Source organism: Xiphophorus hellerii, chromosome 13 (genome assembly GCF_003331165.1).
Source record: "Xiphophorus hellerii strain 12219 chromosome 13, Xiphophorus_hellerii-4.1, whole genome shotgun sequence".
Taxonomy (NCBI): Eukaryota; Metazoa; Chordata; class Actinopteri; order Cyprinodontiformes; family Poeciliidae; genus Xiphophorus; species Xiphophorus hellerii.
This window is the reverse complement of record NC_045684.1, coordinates 18,438,924-18,462,287: the sequence shown is the minus strand read 5'-3', so window position 1 is coordinate 18,462,287 and position 23,364 is coordinate 18,438,924. Positions and strand designations below refer to the sequence as shown.

Here is a 23,364-nt window from a genome sequence, read left to right as displayed (position 1 = left end):
GTCCAGCAACACACATCCTTACCTCCCATGTCTGGTTTAGTCTGCTGACAGCCGCTGTGTTCAGACCCATTATAATGGCAAACGCAGAGTTCAGATTTCTTTGGGCTTTACAGCTACAAATCACAAAAAAAAAAATGGAAACAAAATCAGAATCTTGATGCTCCCAATTAGTTTTCCTTTTTTCATTTTGTGTCCACTCACTGAGCTGCGATCTTGATGAACTTCTTCAGCAGCTGCACTCTCTTATTAAGCGACACACACATGAGCACCTCGGACATGACCCACTGCTGGACCTCGTTACAGCGCTGGAGGAGGACCGAGAGCGCCGCCGTGTGGCTGGAGCCAGGAGCGCGACTCAGAGTGTAGTACACCAGCTCCTGCTGCATGACACATGGAAACATTTTTGGAAATAAATCACTTATGGAATCAATAGGAGCTATGGCCACAAAAAAAAATAATATATATATATATATATATATATATATATACTGTATATATAAATCTTTATATTTCTTATGGATTTCAATGCAAGTTATAATCATCAAATCACAAATAAGAGTGACAAAATAAAAAGCTTTACTAAGTTTTCTTAACATACATAAACTATGCATGGTACTGGTTGCATTATGTATGGTGACTGTCAACTGAAATGGCAAGCTTCACAATTTCTCCCTCAATATTATATTTGATATCAAAAAGTAACAATATAATAAAATAGATACAATGATATTTTTTCTTCAAATAAATGTGCTTTGCTGTAGATGCAGGTCAAAAATGTTTCAAAGGTGTTAATTTACTTAGGACTGCAAGACAAAAGGAAATCCTACTATTGCAAAATTATTGCAGAATATTGCAATGAAAGCTAGGATAAGTTGGCAATATTCGCGCAAGTCTCTTTCTCTTCTGTCAAAACAAACCATTTGATAGCATTTTTTTTATCTTTAGTATCTTGGGAACTATTTTCTGTGTCAGCATCAACTGCAGTGAGACTTTATCCCGTCCACCATTTTTCCCATTGATATTTCTCACCAAGGTAAGAGCAGAAAAGCAGTATTTATTCAGTATTAGAGTCCAAGTGTTATGAATTAATGCTAAATATGACACAGACGCCAGATCACCGGCAGGTAGAAATGTCAGCTTTATCATAATGACAGTCAATGTGAATGTATTGCTACCAATATCGTTACTGTAATATTCAACAATATTGCTGATTTCCTAATATTGTGCAGCCTTAAATAAATTCTGACAAAAAGTGTATGAGTTATTTTTCACTAACAAGTTAAGTCCCAATTGCAAACTCGATTGTGCGAGACTTGCAGTTATTAAATTTTTGACACAATCTGATTTAAATGTTCAGTGCAACTCATTTATTATTTTGTGTAGATACCTCATGGATGGATTTAAAGAGGCTCCAGTCCAGGTGTGTGAGCGCTGCAGCCACATCCCAGGTGTTGATGCCTAAGAGACGAACAGGCCTCCTACTCAACTCAGCGCAGTCCGTTAGCGGAGGCTGCAGATACAAGCACGGAAAACGTTTTTATAAAATCAAAGAAATGTCACACACATAGACAATCTTTTTATTTAACCTGCATTAAATATTATCTCCTCTTCTGAATAAATTATGTTTTAATAAAAGTGATCCTGATTACAATACTATAACATAAATTAAAGAAAAAAATCTGAATATTCATTCCCATGTCAGATTATAACATATTGTTGGTGACGTAACTAACAATACCTTAAGGAGAAAAAGTTCTTAGGAAGTGCATCACTATCTTGAGATTAGTCTCTACAGAGAAATTGATTCATGAATACAAAAGGATATTTACACACCAAGATCTCAGTGAGGTCCCTGTGACAGGCCACCAGCTTCCCCTGTGGGGTCAGAGACTCTGAATAGACACAGTCGCTGGGCTGCAACATCCTCCGCTCTGCAGAGACAAATAATTTAAAAAATGATGATTATGATATTAAAATAATCTTAAAAAACTCAAGTTCTCTTTGGGCATGATCTAGGAATAGTTGATCACAAAGCATCCAGCAAATCATCACTAGGTCTGAAGTTACATAAGGTTTTATAAACTCTTGCATAAGTGAATATCAGGAGAAACATTTATTTATTGAAAAACGGTGTGAATTCACTGTGTACCTCCAGTATGCGACACCACGGCCAGCACCATGTCCTCCTCTGCTTTGTCCAGCTTCAGACCCAGAATCCGCAGAAGCTCCCGAGCCTCCAGAGCAGGGTGTGTGTGGACACTTAGGTAGGAGTCAGGACTCACGTATACGCAACATATCACTGGAAAATTAATTAAAATATTTACCATAAGGGAGAAAAAGAAAAAGCTTCAGGATCAAACACAAGCAAAGCTCAAAGAGAACAATTTGACTAGATTAATGTTAAGTACAAAATTGGAGACAAAGACGGAAACCGTCTGTGTGTAGGAAATTTACATAAATCAAAATTCTGTTATTATCCGTAATTATGTTGAGCTGTTTTGTATTTTTGTCTCACTCACCCTCTCTCTGGTCCGCTGGTGAATTGCGAAGCTGCAAACTGTTCTCCTTTACGCTGTGCTGGTACGCTTGCTTACTCTGACAGACAAAGAAGAGCAACCACTGAGTTTTAAAAACCTCTAAATATGACGTGACGTCTTTTTAAAGACCTTTTTAACTCAGTGTGAACAATAAGTTTACCTTTACCTACTTTTAAATGTGAAACTGCTTACTTTACATACCTTTTGATTGGGAGGGCAGTTGTCCACTGTGCTACAAGAAAATAACACACACAGTAGTAAGCAGGAATTTAGCAACTAGACACACAAACTTAAATCAATTCCATTTGATAAGAAGTGCTTACTGTCTGCGACGCAGAAGCTTATGAAACTCTTTTAGGTCTTTCTCCAGCGAGGGGAACTCATACACATCCTCTAGAACGTAACTGTACAGCGTCTGACAGACAAAACAGGAAGATGATGATCAATGATGACAGCAGGACTTATTGAAGGAAGAGTTAGACTTTTTCAAAAGGGTTAGTATGATGCTGAGTAGTCAGGATTGTGAGGAAAAAAAACTCAACTTGCAACAAACTGACACCAAATGTGTTAGCTTTACATATTGAATTTTCCAGTAGGCATGGGCTGGTTTATTGTAAGATATACTGAGGTTTTTTGCAGCTGTGAGACATTTTAATGTGAAATTAGTGAAAGTGTGAAAAACATATGTGAATGTTTATCAAGTAAAAGTCTCTTAGAGTATAAAAATCCTTTCAAACAGAATGAACTAATGATTTCAGTTAAAATCTTAAAGATTAACCCAGACTCTAAGTATTTTCTGAGCTTTTCCTGAACAGCAGCTGCATAATTCAAAATGTTATTTTCCTGATTGTTGAACTTTGATAGAAGCCAATGAATAATGTAGAACTATTTCAGCTTTTAAAACAATCTAATTAAATAAAAACAAACAAAGACACACATGAATACCAATTTTATGCATTGCAAGTCCAAACCAACATGTCAACTAACAATACAAGCTTTCTAATTAGTGAGATTAGTCAGATGTTCAAGAAAATATCAGAATAAGAAACAGAAAAAAATCTAAATACCATTAAGCTCATCATTACCAGAGTCTGAGAAGCTGATTTAATAACCAATATGAGATGAAGCACATGCTCTTTAGTGCAGGCGTGTTCACATGTGTGTATGGTGTAGAATTAATAATAACCTTGTACAGCTCAACACACTCTCACACACACACCTCTTTATCACTGTCATTGACCCTCCGTGGCCCCGCAAATCCCAGCTTCCCTCTCATCCCTCTGTTACTAGGCAACTATCACCTGGGTTACGCACTCCATATAAAATGATACCCTTGCCAATCCTACCACTCTGGTTTCTATGGCAACCCGTTGGAGCGCAAAGGAGCAGTCAGTTTATGAAAGAACGAGCAAGTGGAGGGATGTGTGTTGGTTCGCCTTTGAGTGTGTGGATGTAACAGACTCTGTGTTCGCTGCCCTTCTAGGAGAACCCAAAAAAGTCCAGTTAGATTCTTCTGGTAAACTCACTTTTGACTTATTACAGCTAATAAATAAACCTGAGCTAATTATTTCCATCACTGATCAACAACTACAACTATACCCCTTCAATCCATGATGCTTTTATAGAGCCGGAAACATCAACATTTAACAACAAAAAGAGAATCCAATTCAGTAAAAAGTCATAGACAGAGCGCTGCCAGTCCTCAGTTGACCTTATCATAAAAAAGGACACCTTAGGATCAAAATGATGGTGTGTAAATAGAAACCCACTGACAAGCAAGTGTTAGAAGAGTCTGCTACCTTCATGAAGCTCCTGACATGCTCCTCTTCCTTGAGGAAGTCCTTGTAAAGCCTGCTCCAGTGGGACACGAGCCGCAGTACTTTGCGTTTCCTAAAGAGGGCGTCTTTGCCTTCCTCCTGGCCCCTGCAGCGTGCGCTGCTATAAGTGAATGTGGTCAAGGAGACAACAAACCAAGAAGTAGAGTGTGAAGGGTTTGTGTGTGGGGTTTGCATGCTGTAAGGATATTGTCCCAGCAGCGCCTGACAGAGGTCGTGAGTGGACATGAACACAAGGTAGGTCAGCAGGAAGTCGTCCAGCAGCATTTCTGAAACACAAAGCACATCATCATGAGTCATTTCAAATACCTCTGATATTACTTCCTTTATGCTATTAAATATTTAAAATAAACAACATCTGACTGAAGCTACCTGAAGCCCTTTGATTCGTTATATATTTTAGTTATAAACTGTAGCTATCAACGGAAAGAAAATGTTTTTAAACACCACATCTAAACTAGCTGTGACAGATCAGCTGCACGAAGTTACAGGCTTGTGCATGAACATCATAACCCATTAACTCAAGTGTTTTCATCACAGCACGGGTAGAGTAGAACAGATTGAAGTGCAAGTGGGATATCATGAGAGTGCGAGGCTCAGCAGGTGATCATTGGGTATGAATCAAATGGAAATGGCCCTCAGCGCCCATGGGTAATGAGCCATTGTTGTGGGGTAGGAGTACTCTGCGTGTTCATGTGTGTGTGGTGTCAAAGTGTTTTCCTGCGAAAGAAAAAATAAAAAATGTGACCCAAATGTGGCCACGTGAGGCAGAGAGCACAGAAATCAATTATAGAAGACCGAGCACAGGCCGTGGCATTAATATTTGATCAGCTGCCCTTCTTTTAGAAATAAAACTGCAACTTTTTCAGAAATATTTCAGGCACTTTTAGGGTCTGACAGGGCTCGTCAAATTTCAAAAGGCTGTTAACTTGCTTCACTGTTACTGTCTTTACTTTGCGATCGATAGCACTATTTCTCCACCAGGTTTGTTCCTGCTCCAAGTCTCCCCGCTTGGCCTCTCCATCACATCTTCCAACACCCTCCCTTTCTCTCTTCATCCCCCGTTTTTCATTTTCCGCAACTTGCCGTTTATATTTCCTCCTACTACTCCTCTCCTCCTACGCTCACACTCTCTCAGCTCGGTGCGATGATAAATATCCATTTTCATCTTGAACATATGACCCCTGCGTTTGCCCGCTGGCATGCACAAAGTCAAACACATAGTTGCAGATGGCGCAGCGCACACACGCACTCTAATGAATAACTCATTCAGTTCTGACCTTGGGGATTTTATCTCTTGTGAGCAAGAAGGGAAAAAGGTGGATAAAATGTGTGTGCTGAACTAATCGTGGTAATCTGCTGCTTCTGTTTTTTTTCCCCCCTTTGTGTGTTTTTTGTGTTCACAGCAATGGGGTGTTTAGGTAATCGCTCTCTCTCCATGAAAGCATGTTAGAGCACGTTCAACGCTGCACAGCTAAGCCAGTTAAAACAGCACACTGATGCTTGGCACCACCTCAGGGAGTCGCACACACAAACATACAAAACACCATATATGTACATGTTTCCTGCGGCTGCATGAGTGCACAGGACAGGCAAACATGGGCACAGTCTCAGACTCCTGCCTCTCTCTCTCTCCCCTTCTCTTTACGTTCCTTTACTCTCCTCCGTGAATAAATATTAGCCGGACTTTCTCGACAAAGCCCATCTCAGTTCTCTCCCACATTTATCTCGCCCTCTTTCTTCCTCTGCTTCCTGCAATTCAGTGAGATGGCTCCCTGTGGACTATTCGTAGCTGCTGGTACTGAGGTCTGAGCTGATGCATAAAGACTCCTTGTCTTTAATGCAAAAACAAATCCTAACAGGCAGTGGGATAGCTTAATAATACCCAACTAATGTCCCTGATGTACTAAAGTAATAAAAGTAGAATTTAAGCACCTCTTGGCTCAAAGATGATGCTTACAGTGTTTTGTTTTTTTAAATAGACATTTCAGGAAGGTGTGCTGGAACAAATTTTCATAAATGCACATTTTTGTTTTACTTTGTGCAGAAATGTTAATTCCAAATTTAGATAGGTTACTGATAATCAGATTTGGAAATGTTGAACAAATCTCAGACTTTCAATTTAGTTTGCATGCATAAAGCACTGCTATCAAACACAAAAATTTCAAAAGTATTCACACCCATTAACACCCATAACTCTAACTTGGCTACAATTTAGAATAATCAAAAAAATTTATGTTTCTGGAGTGTGGCAGGAAGCCATGCCCTGGACAGAATCCACACATGAACTGGGAGATTTTGTAAACTTTTTTATTAACCAAGAAAATCCCAATGAGATTAAAAATCTCCATAAAACTTCAAATTGGGATTCTACCCAAGACCTTCTTGCTCCAAAGGCATCAGTGATATCAACTGCCCCACCATGCAGCATTTTGCCCATCTAGAAACTAAAATTTGTGCTATGGCACTGCTTTGAAAAAATAGCTTGTGCTCAATCAGTTGCAGAGTCTAAATGAGAAGCAATTTTAATTGCTTAGTTTCAAATGAATTTAGGTCTGAAGTTTGATACGTGAAACAGATTTGATCAAAAACCTTTTCAGTGCAGCTGTGGCTGTATGTTAAGGTTCACAGTCCTGTGGAAAGTCAGATTCAGTATTTCGCTCCATCCATTCTCCCATCAAAACTGCTGGGCTACACTGCCTCAGGTGAAATACGCTATCCTCTCAACCTGATGCTGATAAAGTCCTAAAGTGTTGTTTTTCTACCATATACCATGCGGTTCAAAATGTTCCCTTTTGGTCTGATTTGACCAGATCATATGTTTGCACTGCTGCTTACGGGGTTGCTCAATAGCAACTTTTTCTTCTTGCCACTGATCCATATGAAATTGCTGTCATTTCAGCAGATTGACGGACTTGAGTGGTGGATCTTTGCAGCTCTTCCAGAGTTACAATTCACCTCTTCCTGCTTCTTGGAGTAATGCCCTCCTAGATTACACGGATGGGTCTTGTAATGGTTGGTTTGCAGCTGTGTCATACTCCATTTTCAGATGATTAATTGAGCATTGTTTTGTGTAATCTTCAAAGCTTTGGATTATGTTTAATAACCCTGCTCTGTTTTAATCTTCTCCACAACCTCATAATACTGTTTTTAACTTCATTTCTTAAGTGAAAAAACTTAGAAAATTTTCACCAAACAGTCTGGTTTATACTAAGATTACATTACACACACAAATTGTTTTGAACAATTAGCTGACTCGTGGAGGCTACTGGTTATAATGGATTTTATTGAGAACTATCAGAGTAAGGGGGCTGATTAAAGATGCATGCTACACAGATTTTATTAAAAAGACCACAAGGAACACCAACAAATACCAGCTACAGCTAAAATAAGACATGAATCCAAAACATCTCTGAACATTACCTGCTGCAGAAATGTCTTGAGTGCCCTCAAACTGTTATTTCACAATCTCATTATGGCATTTAACCTCCTAAATGTTCCTCATATTTACAGGCAATCACATGGTTGAATGACTGCACCTGGATGGGCTGACTCATGCAGCTATAATCACATAGAGTCTCTGACAGGAAGTGCACACCTCGTGGGTTTGAAGCCACTTGAGATTAGAGTAAAACTGAAAGCTGAACTGTGTTGGAACTTGTGCTGCACTGAAAAGTAAATTCCTAGGAAGCACTGTGGTAAGAAGCTCCCTGGTATGTTTTTACAAAAATAAAGTCAGGTATGTGATCAGTGCAGTTTGATTATTTGTCTAAAAGCACTTATTGACTTCAGCCGTCACCTTTTAACATCCAAGTTTAGTTTTTTCTAACATTTCAAATCAATATTTTTACTGAGTGTATTTTGTAATACGGAATGTTTGGTGCGTGTTTTTAACCTTACCGCTCTCTCTGTTCTCCATCACTCCTCTCTGATCGTCCAGTCGGAGGTCGCTGAGCAGATGCTCCAAGATCTTCAGCGGCGTTCCTGACACCACCACGTACCTGTAGGGCGAAGGACCGCAAAAGTCTTCTTCAAAAAGACTGGAGAACAAAGTGCGGTCACCTCCATCTCTCCATCTCCTCTCCTTCTCTTCCTCCTCCACATCTTCATCATCGATGTAGGGAAAATGGGGAACATCAAACGCACATGTGTCCGAAATGCCACAATCTCCATCCTCAGTGCCCCCCTCACAGTCGTCTTCGTCATTATCTTCATCGTCAACTATATCCTCCTCTGCCTGTGCAAGAGTAGCTATCTCAGAGTTCATCTTCATGTCTTATCGCATGCCAACAATCTGTCCTCCTCTAAGTTTTGCATCCCCAGGAGGGGAGGGGGTTCCTTCCCTGGGGTTCAATGTCTTGCTGGCTGCTGCTGTCAGCTATAAACCTTTGAGATTAAAGCCCTCTCTCTGACAGCTCCTACAGTAGCCCTGCGAGGGAACTGATTGTTACTGAGAATGCTTTGAATTGTGTACACACACACACGCACACCCAGACTCGTAACCTGTCTGACACTCCCTGTTTTGTGCCTCAGGGTCTTGGCAGACACTGCAGAAAGAAATCAGCTTTGAATGTGTACACTATACGACCCTAAATAAATAGAATCTTGGTGTCATCTTGTTTCTCCCTTTCAGCTGAGAACAAAAAGCCATTCTCTCCCTTCTGCTCCAAGCCAGAAGCTTAAGCATACATTATCTTGGTCACACACAAGTACAGTTTCAACAGCCCTGCTGCTATTTTGCACCTCTGTAAGTTGAGATCCCAAAGCAAAAAGAGTAAAGTAGAGGGAGGAGTACTGTAATTATGTGTTTTTGTTGTTAATGTTAGTGTGAAGGTTTCTCATTATGAAGGGAGAGGGACAAACCTCTTATTGCAGTCGTCCTCTCTGGACACGCCCCCCGACGATGTAGGTGAGGGCCGGTCGGACGGCGACGTCACTGATGATGTTACTCTCCGCAACACCAACACGTCCCGTCCTCTCTCCTTCAGACAAATCTTCCCCACTGCTTCCTGGAGGGCACCAAAAAAAAAAAAAAAAAAACACAGACATGTCACAAAGTGAAGCAAGGACAAAAGTGCTAGAAGACTGAACACACTTAATGTATAAATCACCAAGAATTCATAATGGATTCCAGTCTTAAATTTCAATATCGTAATCTACAGTGTTTCCTGATTATTTAGACAGTAATTGCTTCATATATACATATACATGTATACATATATGTAAACCATCCAGGACTGATGCAACCATGTGTGCAAACAGTACATACTAGCAGAGCACACAAAAGCCTGACATGTTGAAATTCCAGATGCAATTACATGTTTTGTCCACCAGGGTGCAGTGACAATTCTGAATATCAAGAAACATTCTGAACTATAATGAAAAGCAGCTTATAACCACTTTGGTAGGTCATAATAATTAAATCCTTGAAAGAAAAAATTAAATTGTGAAATAAAACTAGCTCAAAAGACATGAAATAGTTATACAGCAAGTTCAAGCATATCAACACAGCCTCATCTGTCACTATCAAAGGGAAGCATTACCTTTCCTTTCTTTTAAAGGGGTGGTGGCACTACATATTAAATTACACTGCAGGGAAAGCTAGCTATGTGGGCTGACACCTGAAATTATCTCATCCTCAAAAAAGGAGCAGCGGCGCTGAGAAATACACAGACACACGTTTGCCGTGACAGTCCAGCGAAATAGGAATAAGTCCCAGGTGAAGGGAAGAAGAAACAGCCTGAGGTGAGAAGTGAAAATGAAGACAAGAGATAGAGATCAAAGGCAGAGGAGTAGGAGCAGATGCTCACTGCAGTCTGTGTCGCAGCAAACGACACCGACATGAAGCTCCTGACATAAGGGTTGACTTTTTGTTTAGTTGGGTCATATATAACAATACTAAACCTAATGATTTTGAGGTGAAAGTTGCTCTAAGGACTAACCTTTTCCAAGCCCTAACAATGCATTTATAAGTAACTGTGGTCAGAGTGTGGAAATTTCTTGAAATGATGACAGATTTCTCGATAACACTGAAAAAAAAAGAGACATGCACCAGCTAGCAAACATAAACAAATCCACACACGCCATCTCTTTGACTGTCGGATAAAAGAGAGCGTCTGATCCTGAGAGGCAGCAGGTGGGACATGACTTGGGTCAGACAAAACAATATGCTCCTAGATTTCCTTGTGATTCCTAATGAGTCATTCTAGCAAAATGTGCTCCAGATGTTCAGCTGCTCCCAGATCCTCCTATCCAGGTGTGATACTGGTGGTTTTCAGCTGCATGGTGCATTTTCAAGGTGTTACAACCACAGAGTTCTGTGACAGACCACAACAAAGTATTTGCGAAATTCAATAAAAATACATTGATTTTTAAATATTTGAAATTATACTCTGATACCACTAAATAAAACACAATTCAAAAAATTTACCAAATTAGAAAATAGAGCCCACCTGGGAGTAATTCAAACTCAATATGAATCCTGTTGTTTTTTAACCATCTTAGAAGTTTGGTGGGACAATTAGTGAACAAACAATATCATGAAGACTGACTGTTCAGGAATGTAGTTTGTCCAGAAGCAGGGTTAAGTACCTCATCTTACCGGCACATTAACATTTGGCGGGAGGATGTTTTCATTTAAATACAACAGCTGTTTGTTTACAATAAATAAATGAGAATGAAATATGTTTAGTTTCTTGCCACCATAATTTTCATCCCCTTTCTGTCCTGCCTTGCTTTAAAAGCAAAAATTTATCAAATAACTGCAATTCTACACATTTTTGATTAAATCACAGGAAACTCCGAAACATTAAAACCTACTACAAATTACAATGTCACGTTGTGAATGTGATAAATTAAACTTCCGTTGCCGTTATCATCATCAAGTTGGAGCCTCAAGATTAGCATTGTTTGCCTGTGACAGCCAATTTAACGAGATGTGACACCGTTCAATTAATTACACTGGGGTCTGGCACCAACACCACACCCAACAGCTCAGATGTGATGTCAAGATATAACATTTACTAAGTGCTGCAGGGGATACATGCAATTAGACCACATTGCCTATGATTCAAAAACCACCCAACGTTATCAGAACTGGCTTCTTCCTGTCTCAAGGGTCAGATATCTAATAAAGGGAAAGCCAGCCAGAACTATAGACGTTATGTAACCAAGAACAAGCACTGTATAAACAAAGTAGAAGAAAATGTGCTGTGTTCCTTTACATCAATGCCAAGAAAAACAGCTCTAGGTTCAAAATAGAGCAATGGAGTGTTAAATACACATTCTGCATCCCCTTTTAAGATAACAATCTTCCAGAAACCAATTCAAAGTTAAGCACAATTATTACAATAATTGTTTCATAACAATAACCTCTGAAAACACTTCTCAATTTGAGCCAGGAGATCATGTTAACCTCGGAAAGGTTGCAAACCTTTAAAAAGAAAAAATATTCAGAGAAGGAACACAAATATTGTGAATGGGAGAGGCCATGAAGCTTATGTAACAAAAAATGAGAAAAGCAAGCAAGATGAAAGATGGGAGTCTGGAAGGTATTGTGAAAGTACACAAATGAGAATGGGAGTAACAAGGACTTACTAACGACAACAAATAGAGCACATTTAAATATGATATACAATGTTCAATAAAGCTTTTTCATTTGTATATTAATTTGTTTTGATTTGCTAATTCCAAGTTTTTTCTAAGGTCGACTAAAACCTCCAGCAGATTTTATATTGGTATTAGTATTGAATTAAACTAATAGTGAAAGAATGAAGGATTAAACATTATAACTAGCAGGGTGTCAGACAAATTCAGTTTTAATTCAGTTAAATACAGTTTTCTTTCACAGATTTTGCCACATCTCTGTTTCACACATGGGAACTTTATGCTAAAGAACCTGGGGGTTTTGGAGCAGATAATAAGCCAACTAAAATATCCTCAACTCAAACTACAAGTAAAATGTTCATCTTAGGTCCATGGAAACAATAATAATAAAAAATAACATGATGTATTTCACAGCCCACAATAAATCAGGATACTTTTTCCATGGTTTTTCATGTTATTCATACAGTTTAACATCTTCCATATGTGCTCATATGATAACATTTCAAGAGAAAAGGTGAACTTCATGGAAACCTGAGAGGAAGTTTTCTCTTCCAGGGACTGGGCCCTATCTGTGCTGTGATAGAGCAGGGCACAATTCCAGGGAAAAATGGATATGAAAATGAAACCCAATCCTTTTAGGTCAGCGGCACAAAAAAAAAACAAACACTGTACTGTAATTCCCTCACCATGTGGGAAGTAACACCAGCACAGCTGTTAATATACCTGAACTTATGAGTGCATCAGAAAGTCAGCGACCTTGTACTCAAGTAAACTTTGATGACCAAATAAAGCGATATAAAAACTGAAGTCAGAAGAGACTAGAAGGCAGAGAGGCACTCGGCTCAGTCTACCGACACCAGTCATATCGCTATGGAAACAGCTCGCATTGGTTTGTCAGCGCTTATCCATCAAGAAAGCAAGGAAAACAAAATAATCTAGACGGGAGAACAGCATCTGTTGTGAATAGAACTGATGGCTTAGTTTTGATTTCCATTCAATTCAGTGGCCTAGGATTATGTGATTCTGAAGAGCCTCGTTAATTTGAATTAAAAGTTTCCTTTTACGGATACAGGTAAAAAAGATGTTTGAAATATAATTAGTGCACAAGGTAGAGTCTGACCTCTGCAGGCTTAACACCTGAAATTAAGGAAAATGTACCAAAAGGTGTGATTCTAAGTATATACTCCAAATACATAATTTTTTACATCATGATCAAAGCACTTCTATGTCTTCTTCTGTCCTCACAGTGATCCCCTAAGAAGCCATTAGTAATGAAGTACAACAACTCAACACTTGATTTGAAAATATTTAATTAGAGACAAAAAATACCTTCACGAATAAATTAAATAATTAGTTTTTATAAGTTCAGGGAAGTCAGATCTTCAAAAATCTATTTAAATGGTTCTTGAATGTTTACATAAAATAACAATTCTAAAGTAACAGAGTTTAAAAATGAAAAAAGTGAGTAGAGCCCTCTTGAAATAAAAAAAATACAATGAGTGTTTATTCGATTGCCTTTATAGTTTTTTCAAGGGATGCACAATATGAGTGTAATGCAATAACAGCTTTTAATTCACAGCGTGTGCTGGAGGACTATATTTCAAGTGCTTGGAATTTCATTGCGAAAAGAGGAAAACATGGGTTAATTGTAACCAATATTATAATTCAACAACATCAATTGTTCTGCTTGTGCAGCCCTTTCTTTTTCTTTTAAAGTACCTCCATGTTACATAGAGGTATACATTACCTATATGTAACATGATTCAGGATCAGGCTAAATAGATAAAGATTTCTAAGATGTTATTATGGACATTTCCCTTCAAGCAACACTGTACCACTTTTTTTGAAACACTTCACTATACAAACTATTCTGATTTGCTGAAAAGAATAATCTTAAAATTACCATAGTTAACCTTTGAGATTTAGATGTTACATTCCCAATGAAAAAAGTCCCACTTTACCAGTCTAGCAATGATAACCAGGTTGCAGCCATAGGGAACTTCTTTGGCTTTGCATGCTTGGATGTGACATTATTGCACATATTTACTTTTGCATCATTGCAAACCAAAAAAAAGTGAAACTGTGCACCAAGCAAAAACATTTCCACAGCTGGGCTTCAAACAAACACTAGCTAATCAACAACAAATCTTACAAGCAGTGTGTGATGTAAGGTGAAGTCAGGCTGCATCTGCTTCCCTTACTGCCTTTAGGTATACACTGTAGAGTGGGATTATAAGTTAGCTTCACTAACACCCCACTCATTATGAGCATCCACTGACTCAGTCTGCCACAGTGCCTGGGAGCACATGAACATACGCATAAAAGCTCTTACAAATGATTATAAGCTCCAGCCAGAACAGTGACACGCACACAAGTGAGCACAACTGAAAGACATACAAAGTTCCTGACAGCTTGTAATAAAAGCGTGAGTTCACATTGCAGCGAGCCATTATTAACACCCACCCTCAGACGAGCTGCAGTGGAGAAGTGGTGGTTGTTAAAAGTAATCTAAATAAAGCTAAGGCCAGATTATCTGCAGTGACAGTTCTAGCTGTTGTTTATGTCAGATCACAGTTCTGTCTTCATGAGTGATAGTCAGACGGGTCAGAGCTGCAGGAAATGTGCACACTTGTGTGCTTGTGTATACCTTGGAGGCACCAATCATGTTGATCAGGATTTACTCTCCTGATCCCTGACCCGAATCCATGACTAACACCTGTGATTGTGTTTCAGAGTGACGACAGTAGTGACAACATTACCCACATGACGTCCATTACGTCCCACTCATGCTAACCATATAGCCACAAATTATTTTGCAGATTACATGTAGGAGTTTGCAAAGTGTCACCATTCATCATGAAGATGCATGGTGTTATTAGGCAAGTTATACTGCTGATATTAGATGACTCTATAAAACAGGTGCAATAGTTTCAAGACAATCCAAAATGTAATAAACTCAATCTGGATGCTGAACAATGGAAATATGACATTTTCAAGGAGAATACAAAAGTGTATAATTATTATGCAATAGTTAAATTACAAAATCCTTCAGCAAATTAAAGAAAAACTGAGCAAAAAGTGTAGGATTGAACACATTTATTGTGTTCACTGACTTCAATTAACTATGCATAAAAGATAATCCCCATCATAACCACTCATGGCACCCAAATATGGTTTAAAAGTTGTTCTGTCTCCTCTCTTTAAGTCTCACACTTTAAATTAGGGTTCAATTTAGCTGGCAAATTCAGAAGGACCTGGGAGTTCTCAATAAGATATAAGTTGGGTGAGGAAGACAGCCATGTTATTATTCCGCCAACTGGGAGAACTTTATTGTATACCCATGATCGAACACTTGGCTGCTTGCAATGATGGATTTCCCTGCATAAAAAACAATCCTCCTGAATGCTGCTGACCTTTCACTGTCTTAATGCAAAAATAAAGTATCCTCTAGAAGCAGATAGATTTTGAAATTTAATACTATCTTCACGTCAAAATGGTCCAACTACACCTCTCTTAATAATAGCCACCCAAACCTTTAGAAGAATCCATTTCTAATCCAGCTGCTCCATCAAGACTTGTTCTTTATACATTTGCCCATAAAATCTGTCTTTAGATCATTTTTGGTTCAGTCTTGACATTTCATCCTATTTAGTTTGGTGATGGTCTTGTTTCAGCTTCTCTCATCTGGTCCAAGTCCCTGTGCTCTAAATGTCTTATGTTTCTACAGTTTTGGAATATTACAACACCAGAAGATAAAGGGGTTCCTGGTTTATCACACTTCGTTTTCTTCTCTACATATATTTCACATTTGCAACAAAAATATAAATTTCTCAATTATTTTGGCATAGTAGTATTTAAAGAGTTATTTCAAAATGAAGTTACCTTATTATTGTGCATAACTTATGTTTCTTAGTATATAAATATACATCCAGCATGTGTAGCTTAGAGTTGGACAATATGCAACAGTAAAAAGAAGAAACAAATGATGTCAAAATACTTCCTTTCTAGATAGTAATGCACAAATTGTAAACTGCTATGTCTGGACAGCATTTTATGATAATAAAGTGAATATAGTAAAACTCTTCTAACCGCTTGGTTCCTGTCAGGTAGACGGTAGTTGTGGTTCTGCAGCAGCCGGCAGCCATCTTTTGCCAGCCGCTGGACGGCCTCCAGACCCAACCGACTGGTGAGCTCCTCTCGGCCACAAACGGTCCCCATCCCACCGCCGCCGCCACTTCCATTCCCGTCCCGCAAAGCACACATCCCGCCCAGCTGCAACACAGGAGGCATGAAGACATATCTCAAACCACAGTCCCAAGACATCCTGGAAAAGTCTGAAAAGCCGAGGTCACAGCAGATCAATGAGTTTCTCTACAGAGCATAATCCAGAAATGATGAAAGGAGAAATCTGTGTCCACGTAACAACGATGAAAAGAAATAGTAATCCTGGGTGTCTCTAGGTTATCTTGTTCTCCCTATTATTCCTCTCCGTCTCTAATTCTTTCAATCTTTTAGAGGCTGTAATTCTTTTTATCTGTTGCACCTCTTTGTGTCAGACTAGCTGCTCTGTGTCAGAGGATCTGGCGGCAAAAAGAGTGAGTGTGTGTGATTAGTAGTAAGTGGGCGGGAGGGGTGTCTGTGTGAGAAGGTAGTGTGTGTTGTGTCTGTCTCCTCCCTTCTGTAGTCAGGCTATTAAAAAAGCCCAAGCAGGGATATCAAAGAGTAATGTCTTAAAAAGGAAAATGACACGAAAATGATTAGAAAGTTTATTTCAAACAAAAGAGCAGAGGGATGGTAGGAGAACTGTTGCTTTTTTCCGTGTCTGCATGCATTCCCTTGGGTGCAGCTCGTGTGATGGTTATCACCTGTGGCGGCCAGCTTGGGCTGTTTATTTTCCTTGGAAGAGAGACAGAGCGGCTTGTTTCGTTTGGCTGAGAGTCGGGCAACCCTTCCTGTAAGCTCAACTATCCCACGGTACCACGCTCTAGCAGAGGGTAACGCGCACACGCACACACACACACATGCTAAACACCATTTGTTTACTAGGAAAGCCTCCCTCCAGCCCCCGAACCCAATGACAACTCTTATCTTGTGGAATACCCACGTACACACAGTGATATAAAACCACCGCCACTTGTCCCTCTCTGCTTCCTGTAGACCTGCTGTAGCCTTCCTGTCCAAGACATAAATTTACATCGCTCTCCCCTATTGTGTCAAATGTTTTTTTTAAATCAAGAAATCCCAAAACATCAATAGATTTAAACTGATGAACTAAAAGTAAATGAGACTCCAGGAAACTTTAGTTGTTTTGCAGTTTAAAAGCTTTGGATTCAAAATGGTGTCCTGGACATTTTGTAGTTGCTTCATTGTCCTAGTTATTTATTGATACATATGATCGACTATGGGAGTGTGTATAACTACCTCTGTTGCATGAATATTAGCAGAGGGACTGGGGGATCAATTCAACAGCCAGTGTCAGGCAAACAAGACTAATGTGATTTTAAAATGTATTAGTGGCTGGATGGTCTGTCGTTCTCTGATAAACATGAAGTGCTTTGCATTCATATCACTTAGACTCTGCTTCATTTTGTCACCTTGCAATCACAAATTCCACGATCACTAGGCTTGAATGTGACAAATGCCAAGTAGTAGGTAATTTTCAACTGTAAGATTTGAATTTGCATTTCTTTATAAAAGAAAAGAAATCCATTGTTAAAAGCTGGAAAGTCTCATATGCTGCTTGCTACACAGCAACCATCTGAAGCAAGGTGTTCAGGCAAGATGAAACAAAATTTTAACTTTCTAGCCAATATGCAAATTGCTGTGTGGCACAAAAGTAGCATTGTACATCACATTTAAAGCACCATCTACATGATGAGACATGGTGGTGGCAGCATTGTGGCGTGGGGATGCTTTTCTTCAGTAGGTAAAGGAAAGTTGTGACGCTTTAAAGATGGAATATAGATTGAGACGCTGCTGGACAGGACACGTTTAAAAAATAAATAAAGAATAAAAGCCTGTAAGCTGGATATAGCTATATACAGGGCAATCTTGGAAGGAGCCCTGCTACAGACTGCAAAAGAGATGAGGTGAAACAGGCAAAATATCAAAATAACCCAGTCAAAGTCCAAACTCAAATCTGCTTAGGAATCTGAGGGAAGAAAACTGATTTTCACAGATTTTCTCCATCTAATCTGTACGTTACTTTGTACAGAAGAATACAATGAAAACTTGTTACTCTAACAGAATAAGTTAGAGTTCCTACTCAATGAACTGGATGCACAACAGTTAATAATTTTGCAAGACAATGTAGATAAATACACTTATTCATAGACGGTGGGGGCATGAACAACAATTTCAAAATATCTAAAATTTTTAACCCATTAAGAAATGTGGAAAATCCTGTAAAATGCTAAAAAGCCTCCCTGCCAACCCTTTAAATCTTAAATCTGCCAACGAGATACTATAATTATGGGCTTAACTGTTTCAAAGTTTTCACCTATTGTACAGAAGTTATTTTTTCAAAATCTGTTTTGCTCTTTTCTTTTTCAGTTTGCTAAGCCCAGATCTGTTGTTGGCTGGGGTATGGGAAACTAGATTATACATTCACCTTTGTAATATAACAACAGCTCATTTTGAAATAATAACCTTTGCAGGTGAAACCAAAATAAAACACATGAACTGGAACTATTTATGCTAACTAGGAAATAACTCATGTAAACCACTGAAATATAAAACACTATATGTGTGTGTGTGTGCTCTTTCCCCCACCTTCCCTGGTCTCAGTGATGTGATGAGAGAACAAATAATTGATGGAGAGAAAAAGGTTTTGACTGTACAGACATGGGATGAGGAAACACATGGGCCTTACTCTGCACTCTTCTCCGACCCCTGAGTTTTCAGAGTTCAGTCATGTGTGTACCTCCACATAAATAAAACTTGAACTCGAATGACCTTTAAAGGAAACCAAGTAGTCAGCACCACCTATTCATTTTAAGTATGGTGCAACGTCTATGCAGTTTGTGTTATTGCTTATGGATTGTGGTCTGTGTATGTGCAGCAGCAATATATGTAGGAAGTGAGGAATATAGTAGGATACTGCAATCTCTTTGCAATACAGCAGCAAAACAGCAGAAAAAAATGAAACAGAGTACAACTTAAACAAACTAGCAGCAGTTGCGATTTATAAGTGTATTATGCTGCAAATCAATCTTTCATGATTGACCTTTCCAAAGATTAAAATTGTTTGAATGCGGGAGTAAAAAATACAAATCATTAAGTGACTGCAAACTGAAACAGCAAGGTAAAGAGTAGAGATGCATCAGTCAGTCAACTTGAGATCAGCGTCTGTGTATTTAGTTTCTGCCATTTATTTAAAAAAGAAGCAGTAGAAACTACCACAATCAAAGAACCCACAACACGTTTCTATTTTGTGTAATATTAAACAAAAGAAAAAAAAAATCAGATTTGGTTGGAAAAGGAATCAGTCAGTCAGAGCTAAAAGAAATCGGTGTCAGCTGGTAAAAGCCTGCTGTACTAGAAATACATTGAGAATGAGGATTGTGTATAAATAATATATATATTATATAAAATGCCATTTGTATTAGTGGGTATATTACCGGGCTGCTCTCCTCACTGGGGGTGCTGGATTCCTGGCGGCTTGTTTCAGTTGTGTCAGAGTCCTGCTCTGATACTGCAAACAAACAAAAGCGTATTGCGGATTATTGTTTGTTACATAAGTGTATGGTTTCACGGTAAATCCAAATAATTCCTACTAACAATGCTTCAAAAAAACGCTTGAACCACAGCATTACTTACGAGCTTTGCGAGTCTTTCTAGCGAGAGCAGCTGCCAACTCGCTTTGTACCTGTTTAAAACAACAACAAAAAAAGAGGGACAAGTTAAAAAATACAAAGTAAATCTGTCAATCATTCCAAGTTTGTTTCAGTTTTGCCACATATTTATCTTGTATTTTCATTCTGGGTGCCACTGACCGTGGAAGTCAGCCTCTCCAGAGCTTTCATCTGAAGAATCTCACTGCAGATGTCCCTGTTACCTTCAGAGTCTTCCTCTGACCTTAAAGAAACAGACAGAGCTTTATTTGCAACTGTTTAATATTCTAATCAAACAGCCCTCAGGTGTAAAACTTCCCTACAGACGTGCCTCTGCAGCCTCTCTACGCTGCCCCCTGGCACTGTGTGAACAGAACTACATCTTATATAATCTTGAAAATCTCTGGATATTTGAATCCATGGACAGAAAAAAAAAACTACATATGTTAAATATTTTACATGCCTTTATTTAAAAAAAATAAAATAAAATTAACCATTTTAATTATGCAGCTGCTCCACATAAATGTTGATGTCTTGTTTCTCACAACACAATATAGAACATTATAAAATAATGGTCCAGGTGCACAAATTAACAAAAAAAAAGTTAAAGATCACATTTTTTTAAAAATTGACACAAATTTAAATGTGATGGTTTTCTGCATTTTAGCACTGATAATGCAAATAGTTTTTTAAATGACTAATGAATGACATTCCCCACCGCATTTCAGTCTCTGGAAGCCAAAGCATCTGTTTTGAGAAGTTTGCTTCTGGTACGTCTATTTTTCATTTATATGGCGGCATGTAAAAAAGCTCCACACACACCCTCTGTGGATGTAAGCGTAGCAATGCAGCAGCTGCGCGCACATGTACGTGGATGTCTAAATCTTGAGGATTTTCCTAAGTCTGTGTGCATTCATGAATATATTAGTGTTTGTCCTCATCAGTGTGCATGTCAGACAGTGTTTGTGTTTGGGGCAAACTTTGCATTATTCTAACAGCAAAGATAAAAGCTTTGCATAGAGGGTCTTGAGCAGCAACAGACGGCACCCGAGGGTTCCTCATCCAACATAAACTCTAAGAAAACTAAAGCCGGGGGTTGGTTTCCGATGCATTGCCTCACCCCCACACATCCACACACACACATACAAAGTAAAAACCCTGAAGCATGTATGCACACACAGGCTCGTCTCCATTTGCATACAATTTGGATTGCATCCACGTTTCCCAGTGAAACTTGTTGTAGAGGAAAGAAGATGAAACCTGGGATGACTTTATGTGTGTATATGTGTGTACAGTGTGATCTGATATAGTGGAATGATAGATGAAGAAGCCAGGGAGTAGGTGATAACACAATAGCCTTCAGCCTGACACAGCAGCTCTAGAGCTCCAGAACAGATATATACACAGGCAGGTGGATTGCTGGATGCCTTGAAGGAGTGTGAAAATACTGTATGTTTACTGCCATTCTCATATTGTAGGGGAAAAAATGTGTTTAACTCTTAAATATGGCAAAACAGATATGCTTACCAAATATTCAAGTCCATTTGCAAGACAAAAAAAAGCTATCTAAATCATCACGCTAAATTTATTCTCTTTGGGATCATTAAGTTTTATTTTCAGCCAGTGTTCAGCTGGTAATTTGGTGACTCAGTGTGAGCCTGAAGGTACCAGCCTGGAGCCTGGAGGCGAAGCACAGTAGGAGGTGTGTCACCAGACATTAAGCGGCGCAGGGAAATAACAGGATCTGTGCCTGGACCACCTCCTCGTTCAAAGCCCATCAAGAGCTTCGTGATGCAAAGAATTGCATAAATTATCTCAAATCATTCTTTATTCAAATTCCTCAAGCAAGAAAAATGTACATTTTCAGCCTTAAGGAAAACATGAAAGCTATGCTGTAACGCAGAGAGTCTTATTTATTGGTGTAGGATGTTAGATGACTGGTGTGTTTCAGGACTTGACTATGCCCTTTTCCATCCAAAAGAGAAATGAACTGGCTGAAACCAGAATGCAATGCAAAGTGGGCGACAACATTCCTCCTCCCAAGCAAAGGTATCATATTTTAGCTTCTGGCAATTCTGTTCATCCTGCATTTCAAAGACAGAAAAAACAGCTGCTTAGTTGTTGATTATTCCCAACTCAAACGGTTTACTACATATAGCATAAGGAGGGTAATAAAGTATTTTGTTTTCTATAGTGAGCTGTGAGGGAATTTTTTTCCTTTTCCTTTAATGTTTAAAGCAGCTGAAGTAGCCAAAGATTTAATGAAAGATGCAGGTACTAGGATTAAAATATTAACGTTGCCCGTTTCATAACGAGTTCATAGCCTGATCAGCAAACTTTAACAAACACAGCCTTCTACTGCAGTTGGCAGAACATCTAAGAATTAAACATTAATGTTGTCTCTCGTTGCACCGTTCCTTTAAAATGTACTTTACACACACATTTCTCTTGAACTCCAAGTGCTAAATTAAAGCTGCACTTAAATTTTCATACATAAGAGATGCATGAAGCTAAGTTGCGTGAACTTAGATGAAATGTAAATTTTGATGATATACTGTATTTTCAAAGAAAAATAAGAGGGTTTTATAGGAAACACTACTTTCTGATGCTAAATGATTTGCTAAATCTTTCATATGAAGTAAATAATAACTCAAATATAATGATCAATGTACACATGATGCAAAAACGTAACTTCATAAAAGACTATGAAACCCATGTCATCAATTATGAAGCATGGCATGCTTTGTTTCAACTCATGCAAGAATCAAAGTAATGCTACCCTCCTTAGGTAAAACACACAGGGAGCAAAAATTAATAAAGAATGGAAATAATTAACAAGAATGACAGTCCAACGGAGGAGACAAGAGAAGCATGAGGAGCAATTATGTCTGGTCGCTGAATGCCTGATGATTTTCTGGTACATCAAGTCTTTTGGACCTGCATGGTGGTTATGTAATTTTGGCTTTTTTCCAATGTAGCTTGAAACATTTTAGCTGAAGAAAGGCGAACAGGAGGAAAGCTGTGAGATGGTTATCTGCAGAGAAATGGAATCAAACAGTAAGAAAGTTAGATTTATTACTAGATTTCTATCTAACGAAAAGAAGAAACTCTAAGGGTCTAATTTAATTTGAAGCAAATAGATGATTTTTTGCCAACAGAGCAGTGTGAATGTTAACTGAAACATCCCATTTTTTTTCCAACCACAAGTTTCAGTGTATATTATTTGGACCAATACAAAGTATTGCATGAATATGAAGCTGGAGGAAAAAAAAGATGGAAACATGTAAGAAACTGCAATGTTAAAAAATGATTTCCATCCAGCCTTACTGAGCATGAGTTTTTGCCTAGGTTAGAATAGTCTAAAATGTCAATCTCAAGACATGCAAAGCTGGTAAAAGTATGTAAAATGAGGCAAACTCATTTCTTGGACTGAGAAGTGCTTGTCTCTGATTTATTTCCTCAGTCAATTAAGTTGCTTGTCAAGCATGACGGATACCTCTGGAAGTGATGCTGTTCTGTTCATAAATGAATGACTGATTATGGTTAAAAATATCA

The 23,364-nt window shown here is 38.6% G+C and overlaps 1 protein-coding gene across 1 annotated transcript in view; it reads right to left on the bottom strand.

Annotated features, from left to right (window-relative positions):
- rapgef5a (Rap guanine nucleotide exchange factor (GEF) 5a) overlaps positions 1 to 23,364 on the bottom strand; it is a 46,702-nt gene that overhangs the window by 4,463 nt on the left and 18,875 nt on the right. Inside the window, exons 6-21 of the mRNA XM_032580976.1 lie at positions 19,972 to 20,053; positions 19,796 to 19,844; positions 19,597 to 19,670; positions 16,067 to 16,249; positions 9,236 to 9,381; positions 8,273 to 8,373; positions 4,563 to 4,641; positions 4,337 to 4,481; positions 2,861 to 2,952; positions 2,739 to 2,769; positions 2,520 to 2,595; positions 2,150 to 2,299; positions 1,834 to 1,931; positions 1,388 to 1,510; positions 202 to 380; positions 23 to 113 (exon numbers count right to left, since the gene is read on the bottom strand). Coding sequence (XP_032436867.1) covers positions 23 to 113; positions 202 to 380; positions 1,388 to 1,510; positions 1,834 to 1,931; positions 2,150 to 2,299; positions 2,520 to 2,595; positions 2,739 to 2,769; positions 2,861 to 2,952; positions 4,337 to 4,481; positions 4,563 to 4,641; positions 8,273 to 8,373; positions 9,236 to 9,381; positions 16,067 to 16,249; positions 19,597 to 19,670; positions 19,796 to 19,844; positions 19,972 to 20,053 — 1,699 coding nt within the window. The remainder of the gene's footprint in view (positions 1 to 22; positions 114 to 201; positions 381 to 1,387; positions 1,511 to 1,833; positions 1,932 to 2,149; positions 2,300 to 2,519; positions 2,596 to 2,738; positions 2,770 to 2,860; positions 2,953 to 4,336; positions 4,482 to 4,562; positions 4,642 to 8,272; positions 8,374 to 9,235; positions 9,382 to 16,066; positions 16,250 to 19,596; positions 19,671 to 19,795; positions 19,845 to 19,971; positions 20,054 to 23,364) is intronic.